At 36.9% G+C, this 9,054-nt stretch overlaps 1 protein-coding gene across 6 annotated transcripts in view; it reads right to left on the bottom strand.

The window, feature by feature from the left end:
- Adar (Adenosine deaminase acting on RNA) overlaps positions 1 to 9,054 on the bottom strand; it is a 57,927-nt gene that overhangs the window by 27,019 nt on the left and 21,854 nt on the right. For all 6 annotated transcript variants that reach the window (XM_053767235.2, XM_053767238.2, XM_053767234.2 and 3 more), the window contains 10 exons: positions 8,277 to 8,354; positions 7,374 to 7,538; positions 6,301 to 6,375; positions 5,179 to 5,308; positions 4,221 to 4,332; positions 3,481 to 3,567; positions 2,788 to 2,854; positions 2,081 to 2,252; positions 1,129 to 1,231; positions 400 to 551 (listed from right to left, as the gene is read on the bottom strand). In XM_053767235.2, coding sequence (XP_053623210.1) covers positions 400 to 551; positions 1,129 to 1,231; positions 2,081 to 2,252; positions 2,788 to 2,854; positions 3,481 to 3,567; positions 4,221 to 4,332; positions 5,179 to 5,308; positions 6,301 to 6,375; positions 7,374 to 7,538; positions 8,277 to 8,354 — 1,141 coding nt within the window. The remainder of the gene's footprint in view (positions 1 to 399; positions 552 to 1,128; positions 1,232 to 2,080; positions 2,253 to 2,787; positions 2,855 to 3,480; positions 3,568 to 4,220; positions 4,333 to 5,178; positions 5,309 to 6,300; positions 6,376 to 7,373; positions 7,539 to 8,276; positions 8,355 to 9,054) is intronic.

Raw genomic sequence — 9,054 nt, 5'->3', positions numbered from 1 at the left:
TACAATAAAATAAACGAAAAGTGTGACCTAGATATCCAATATGACACTCTCCGGAAGTTAAAAAAAAATATCCAGTCTTTCAATTAGAATTTATATTTTTATATTCAGTAGTTGTCATATACGTATATTACTAAATTTAAATATAATTGAATTATGTACTTTGCTTCTAGATTTATATTTCCCTACTTTTCTTTTGTGATTGCGGTTCTTGTTTGTTGTTATAGTGTAAATTTTTGGGAATGTTTGTACTTTACTTTTATAAATGCTGTGTTCACCTGTAATTGGGTTGCACGCTAGATTAAGTACTTTTGAATGTATCAGATAATGTGAACATGTAACCTGTTGGTGTACCTTAAATAAATAAATTAAATTAAATGTTTCTTTGAGTAAAGCACTTACCTGGACATGTGGTGCGGGTGAAGCAAGGAGCCGAGCACTAGCGAATTGAGGTACACCGGCTTCATTAAAGTTGACAATAGAGCTCCTTGAGCTCCGGACACCATCCAGCGGGCCACTTTGTCTGAACACGACATCGTCAGGAGGCGCTCGCCCTGCGAGACAAAATGTTCACTTGAGCCTCATGCGCACGAGCGTTTCTTTAAACTGCCTTTTGCGCCTTTCAGGAGAATTTGATGAGCGTTTGATTGGTCACATTTTACTTATTTATAAAAATAGGTTAATTAAATTGATTTCTGTGTATGGTATAACTTAATAAACACTGATGACAGCCCGCGGCGGAGTTCAAAACGCTCGTGAAAATCACCTTTATATTGCTTTCGAAATATTATATATTAGACTTCGCGCTACGAGACCAATGCATAATCAATTTATACTAAAGCCTCTTGTGTTTAAACGCGGCGGTGGCGCCTTAAATCACTTTCTATAAGATTGATATTAAACCTTAACCTCAACATGCAGGATTATTCAAATTACACTAACGCCTCGTTAGCACGAGCGTTTTTTAAACGCGCCACTGTGGCTTTATCTGTGGTAGATTAAGATTAATACAGATAGCATATATGCTACTGGTCAGAAGTGATTCTTCAAAGTTTCTGTCCCCGGACTTCAGGGCAACGCAGCCGAGTAAGAAACCTAGGTATGTTACACCCGGGTGTGATGGTTATTTACTTGCATAACCCCATCCCAGGTCTGCACAATGTTGTTGCAATTCTTCACTGGAATCGTTCCCTCGCCCGACTCTATTTTGGTTCGGAGTTGACCTCGAGCCAGTCTGCGGACAGATCGATTAATTAATAATTAAAAAAAAAAAAAAACAAAAAACACAACAGCCTAGACATCTTTATGCCAGCTGCACGCTGTCGACGAACAGTGCGTCAAACTTCGGCGGATTCAGCGGGCGGATCTCCGAGCGTTTCGACCGCTGCGGCCGCGCCGTCTTATTATCCGTTAATTTTCTTGAGGAAGCAATCATTTCCAAAATCGATCATTCATAGAATTGACACTGACCACAGTGCAGATTAATGATTTTAAAGTAAAATCGGCGTGTAGCGTTTCATTAGTGTCGCACATTTTTTTTTAATAGGTAATCTTTTTTTTTAAATTTAAACATTTATAAAATCAATATTGTGCCAGCACTTTACTTATTTATAAAATAGGATAATTAAATTGATTACTATGTATGGTACAATGTAATAAACACTAAAAAGAGCTCGCGGCGGCGTTCAAAACGCTCGTGAAATTAATCCACACATGCCTTTTAAGTTTTATATTTGCATTATTATGTTGAGTACATAAATGAATGAACGAATAAGGGAATGGATGGATTAATGAATGAATAAATAAATAATGTATCACATATATATCAATGTTTGACGACCTCGGTGACGCAGTGGTAAAGTTCTTGCCACTGAACCGAGAGGTCCCGGGTTCGATCCCTGGTCGGGTCATGATGGAAAACGATCTTTTTCTGATTGGCCCGGGTCTTGGATGTTTATCTATATATGTATTTGTTATAAAATATAGTATCGTTGAGTTAGTATTCCATAACACAAGTATAGAACTTACTTTGGGGCTAGCTCAATCTGTGTGATTTGTCCTAATATATTTATTTATTTATCACCTGTTCGGATGTCGGTCTGGTTCCGGCTCGTACTTCTCGTGCGGGCTAAAGATCCGGCCGTCGCCGCACGGCGCCGTGCTGACGTACAGGTGCAGCTGCCGCTCCGGCTTCAGCTGGTAGCCGCCGCCGGGTAAAGGCTCCACGTCCGACTCGGGAATCGATACGCGAGGGTCTAGGTTTCAATATGTTTTGTAATTATTGTCATTATTATATAGATGTTGAGCCTACGCTCCCGTGGGAATTTTGAGTGATAATTCAATTCAATTCAAATCATTTATTGCTTTTTACAATGTACGTACAGTCAGGTAATTCAGTAACTTAGTCACCTCAGTCATTATAACCTGGGTACAATTATAATTAAATAATAATAATAAATATATTAGGACAAACCACACATATTGAGCTATTTTAGTTAACTTAGTTTGACAACCTCGGTGGCGCAGTGGTAAAGTTCTTGCCTCTGAACCGAGAGGTCCCGGGTTCGATCCCCGGTCGGGTCATAATGGAAAATGATCTTTTTCTGATCGGCCCGGGTCTTGGATGTTTATCTATATGTGTATTTGTTATAAAATATAGTATCGTCGAGTTAGTATCCCATAACACAAGTCTCGAACTTACTTTGGGGCTAGCTCGATCTGTGTAGATTTGTCCTAATATATTTATTTATTTTATTTACTGATCCCACATTTATTTATTCACACGCTCACCTGCGGCCGATGCATACATCATCAGCTGTGAGTATAGGTATCGTTGTAAACACCTTCTGGCTGCCACCTGAAAATATACATACAAATATACCTAATTTTATTCCCCATGGCAATGAAAAACACGAGGCGAGGTCTAAAAATCAACCTGGGCAAAAAAAAATATTTATTTTGTATGTTCATAACGCGACAACTTCCGAACCGTTGGTAGGATTTTGATGAAAATTTAGATTTTGAATTTTTAAATTCCTGTATAAAAAAAAAAGATCAGTTAAGGGTGAATTTCACGACTGCTTAACGCGGCGTGTGGCGTTTCATTAGTGTCGCACATTTTTTTTTAAGTAAAGAATATATATATATATATATATATATATATATATATATATATATATATATATATATATATATATATATATATATATATATATATATATATATATATATATATATATATATATTTTTCAAATTAAACATTCATTATACCCGTTCCTAAGTATAAGATAGGATAATTAAATTGATCACTGTGTACGGTACAATTTAGTAAACACTAATGACAGCCCGCGGCGGTGTTCAAAACGCTCGTGAAATTCACCCTAATTCGTTTTTGAGATATTCACAATTTTGTAAAAAAAATTATTGTGTTCGCGAGCACTAAGTTCGCGGCGAACAACGAGTTTGTATACAGTGTCGTCTCACCTCAGCATGGCAGTCGTTGAGCGCCCGCCCCCGCACAGACATATGTTCCCCGGACACACACTTCGTGCCCGTGGTCACCGCTATCACCTACAAATTCAATATCACCTTATAACCTACTAGAATCGCCCAGGGGCTACGCTCCCGTGGGAATTTTGAGATAAAATACAGCCTATACAGCAATCTTGTACAATGTACTTTTCTAATGGTGAAAGAATTTTTGAAATCGGTTCGGTAGTTTCGGAGATTGCCCGCCTTGACGACCCCAAAACAAACTCACAAACGCTTATCTCTTTACAATAATAGTATGAACTTCCCCGGAACATCGCACCCGTGGGAATTTCGGGATAAAAAATTATGTGTTATTCCAGGTTGTAATCTACCACTGTACCACATTTCATAACAATCCGTCCAATAGATTTTGCGTGAAAGAGTAACAAACAAACAAACAAACATACATACATACACACATCCTCATAAACTTTTGCTTTTATAATGTAAGTAGGACTTATATCATCATCATCACCATATCGAGTGTGTTATCGCTAACACTGGTGTTAGATTTTGTTCAAGTCGCCTAAAGGCATCTGACACGACTTTTACGACTATCCACCGCATACACACTAATCAACCCTCAAATTACTATAATGGAGGAAGGAGTTAAATTTTGTATGAAAATCATGTTTTTTTTCAAACTAACGCGGGCGAATCCGCGTGCTAAAACTAGTAATAGTAATATATACCTTAGCATTATCTGGACTGTTGTTTGTCGTCAACACTATGCCGGCCAAGACTTTCCTCTTCGAATGAACCAGGTCACCCTTCATAAGGTCGTTGAACTTTTCATTGACCAACCTGGGATGAAAAAAAAAATGTCACTTCACTTCACTAATGTGTAGTGTAACAGGAGTTACGTCGCCATAATCGACATTTATTTATTCATCTATTCATCCATTAACAAATAAAAACTATATCACTTGACTCACTAGTGTAGTGTGAAACGAATCAAAACAATATCACTTCACTCACTAGTGTAGTGTGAAACGAATCAAAACAATATCACTTCACTCACTAGTGTAGTGTGAAACGAATCAAAACAATATCACTTCACTCACTAGTGTAGTGTGAAACAAATCAAAACAATATCACTTCACTCACTAGTGTAGTGTGAAACAAATCAAAACAATATCACTTCACTCACTAGTGTAGTGTGAAACAAATCAAAACAATATCACTTCACTCACTAGTGTAGTGTGAAACGAATCAAAACAATATCACTTCACTCACTAGTGTAGTGTGAAACAAATCAAAACAATATCACTTCACTCACTAGTGTAGTGTGAAACAAATCAAAACAATATCACTTCACTCACTAGTGTAGCGTGAAACAAATCAAAACAATATCACTTCACTCACTAGTGTAGTGTGAAACAAATCAAAACAATATCACTTCACTCACTAGTGTAGTGTGAAACAAATCAAAACAATATCACTTCACTCACTAGTGTAGCGTGAAACAAATCAAAACAATATCACTTCACTCACTAGTGTAGTGTAAAACAAATCGCTTCCCGCTGTCTGTCTGTGAAATAATTTTTTAAATCGGTTCGGTAGTTTCGGTGATTACCCGCCTCAAACATACAAACTCTCAAACGCTTACCTCTTTATAATAATAGTATAGATTGTAAACAGAACACTCACTTAGCGATGCAGTCGGCCAAATTCTGCGCGAGACCAGAAGGCATGGACTCCACGCAGTCCACTTTAGTGTCCTCCAGGACGGCGAGCGCCGAACGCGCCGCCGCCAGTTTGGCCAGCTTCTTACTGGAGCCTATATTACAGAAATAGGGTAGATGTAAATACGAAGAAAACTAAACTTCTCTCTATCGCTCTGTGTCAACCCGTTTTGGGAATTTTAATTAATTTATTCATTCACTCATTCATTCATTTATTTATTAATAACTAGCCCTATCATTAAAGTGTTACCCATTGCGATAGAGTTGTTAATTAAATTATAATTCTATTCTTATCATCTAAATTAAGTATATGAAGTATATACTTTTCTCTGTTTACGGTTAGTTTTCAACAGGGCTGTGACGCCGCTTTGTCCAACGATGTGCTTTCCCACTTACTTTATTATAAAGGCGAAAGTATGTCAGTATGTTTGTTATTCCTTGACGCTAAGACGGCTGGGCCAATTTTTATGAAATTCGGTATTGAGGTAACTGATACCTTCTTAGATTCCCGTAGACATTCCCGTACGATTTGATCAAAAATTCTGATAGTCAATCTTTATAAGATAGATGGCGATACTGTACATAAAAACAGATATTTTTTATTTAAGCGGGTAACGCCGCGGTTTGCTAGTAGTTCATATATCAATTTTTCACGAATGTTGACTGGTTTTAATGCTTTTAGCATTAAATAAACAATAATAAATATATTAGGACAAATCACACAGATCGAGCTAGCCCCAAAGTAAGTTCGAGACTTGTGTTATGGGATACTAACTCAACGATACTATATTTTATAACATACATATATAGATTAACATCGAAGACCCGGACCGATCAGAAAAAGACCATTTTCCATCATGATCCGACCGGGGATCGAACCCAGGATCCCTCGGTTCAGAGGCAAGCACTTTACAACTGCGCCACCGAGGTCGTCATTAAATCCGCTCTTTGTACAGTCAACAGCACATCAACCTTCCCAAATTCATTGCAAACTCGCCGCTATTACCGCGACATAGAGGTCGTGCATGATAACTTGACGTGCTGTTAATAAAGTTTGAATAAATAAATAGTAAATAGTCAAGCTTACCGTAACCTTCAAACTTTTGGTCCTTAATCTGGCACACCACTTTGAATCTCATGCTGTGACTTAGTTGAACGGGAGCTAGAACGAAGACATTCCAAAATGGTCTTTATTATACGGGCAAAAAGGTCTATTATCACATAGACTAGTACCGTATGAAAGATAAATGAAATATATTTGCCCACAACTTCATATGTGAGTAAACAACAGTTTCCCGTGGGAATTTCGGGAAATCCCTTCTTAGCGCTCCCGTACACTGTCCTAGGAACCTACACACCAAATTTCAGCTTTCTACGCCCAGTAGTTTCGGCTGTGCGTTGTCTGTCAGTCAGTGAGTCAGTCACTCAGTAACGCATGCGTTTTATATATATACACCATAAATTTTTAATTATGCCAAAAAAATTAAAGGCTTAATATTAAAGACCCTATTAAGTAAATCAAGGGTTTAAGATGATACAGAATTGCACACTGGCGCCGCCATCACATGTTTGCCAATTTCTTGTGTTTATTAGCGAAAACTAAAAAATCCTCTTTTCAAATTATTCTACACTAGAAACCTACACTACACCTAAAGGAATTTATTGTTAAATATTATAGTTTTCCATTAGCGGTTATGGTGTAATGGTTAAGACTGTGGATCGAAAGCTCTCAGCTTCGTATCCTATTCGAGTTTGTATACCAATCTGACTCATATATAGTAGATTTTATCGTCCACCACTTGCTTCCTGTGATGGAAAACATCGTGAGGAAACCTGCACACTGGTGGACAGTTTAGTTCACTAGTGTGTATGCGACCACCTGCCACTAGATGGCGGGGTAAGTAGCCGTAAAAAGTCATGCGTTTAGGCGACTTGAATAAAATCTGACACCAATGTTAGCGATAACACACTCGATATCATGATGATGATAAATAAACGGAAAACGGTGACCACGAAAATCTTCATAGCAGTTTGAATAGTAGTTTCTAGCTTGTGAGAAATAACTATAAATTTAAAGATTGACGAGAAAAAGTGCCTGTGAAGGTCTAATTTCTGAATAAATGATTTGAATTTGAATTTGAATAGTAGTCGCTAACATACGTTGAGCAACGTCGAGCGACGATCCATCGCCAAATGTACACACGAACGTCAGTCCAGGATAATTCTCGTACAGCAAGTTAATCGGACTCTTGTGTATAGATGGCGCCGCTGTCGACCCAAACAGCGCTGTGGAGGGGGACGAGCCTGAAACTGGCGGCGTGGACGCTGTGGACGAAATTAATGGTTGGTTCGCAAAGCGTTTCGACCGCTGCGGTCGCGCTCTGATTAAAAATTTTCAAATTTTTACAAAGACAAGAATGAGTTTTACTACATTACTTTACATTAATTATTACTGTAGTAATGTCAATTTAATGAATGATTAATTTTGGATATGATCCCTTCTTCAAGAAAATTGACGGATTGTAATGACCGCGCAGCCGCAGCTGGCGAAACGCTCTGCGAACCACCCCAATATATTACTAAATACAGGGTGACTTTTTATACATTGGCAATATTTTGTCTACACGCTCAGTCCATGATTCTTAACAACTTTTACTATGGGAGTAACGCCGAAATCGCGAAAAAAAATCAACATACACAAAATTACGAGCGGGATGAGAGGAAGTCTAAGCATAAGCTTAAGCTTATGCTTAGACTTCTCTCATCCTCTCTCTCTCTCTCATCATCTCTCTCTTATCAACCCAGGCCAAAATAAACCTGAATAACTTTCATAAAAATTCGCCCAGCCGTTTGAGCCGTGAAGAACAAACATACAAACTTCCGCCTTTAATATTTTGACTGTCTTACTAATATTAATTAGTAAGGCAGTCAAATATTATACCAGTCTATCTATTGGTGAAAACTGCATGAAACACCGTGCAGTAGTTTTTGAGTTTATCGCGAACAGACATACAAACGCGGCAGAGGACTTTGTTTTATAATATGCAAGGAATATTTTATCACCTGGGCTGTCCGTTTTGGAGGTGACTGTAGATGGAAGCGCGGTTTTTCCCAGCGACTGTACACATTGAAACTCGGACACTAAAACAAGAGAAATAATACTTATTTTATACGACACCTGACTGATCTGAATGAATCAAATTACATGTTTGAGCTTATAACTGAAAATACGTAATTGAAGTCGAACAAAAGCCTGAAAATTTGTATGAAAATCTTTTGTTCCCTTCTTGTGAATTATTTATAAACCGGTCGAAATAAATGTGAATATTGCTGCATACAAACGTCATTTATACAAGTCCAAACACAATTCCGTTGTCTTACTTCAATATTGACAGCAATGAGTATAAGGCATTATAATAATTTATTAAACTTATAAATTTATAAGTACAAAAAAAAACTGCTGTTTTTATAATAATAATAGTTTTAGTTATAAATTTATAAGTTTAATAAATTGTTATAAAAAAAACGACTTTTAAAACAAGTTTTTATTATAAGTCATCAGGACATAAAATTTCAACTGAATTGGACACAGGGAAATTGGTCATATTTAACTTCAAAGATTCAAACAGTAATAAATACAATACAGGTGTTGTGTACAACTTTTGTTCTTATCATAGCCACTCAGCGAGTATTGCAAATTTTATTAACATTATACTATATATAAAAGTTTATACAATTTACATACATGGAATTTTATATAAAACAATTTCTATTGAATTGATTAATATTATTATCATTATAATTTCAAATATTTTATAGATAATAAATACTTTAAATAACA

Source organism: Plodia interpunctella, chromosome 30, assembly GCF_027563975.2.
Source record: "Plodia interpunctella isolate USDA-ARS_2022_Savannah chromosome 30, ilPloInte3.2, whole genome shotgun sequence".
In the NCBI taxonomy this organism is placed as follows: Eukaryota; Metazoa; Arthropoda; class Insecta; order Lepidoptera; family Pyralidae; genus Plodia; species Plodia interpunctella.
The sequence above is the reverse complement of the archived record's forward strand: the minus strand, read 5'-3'. Positions and strand labels throughout refer to the sequence as shown.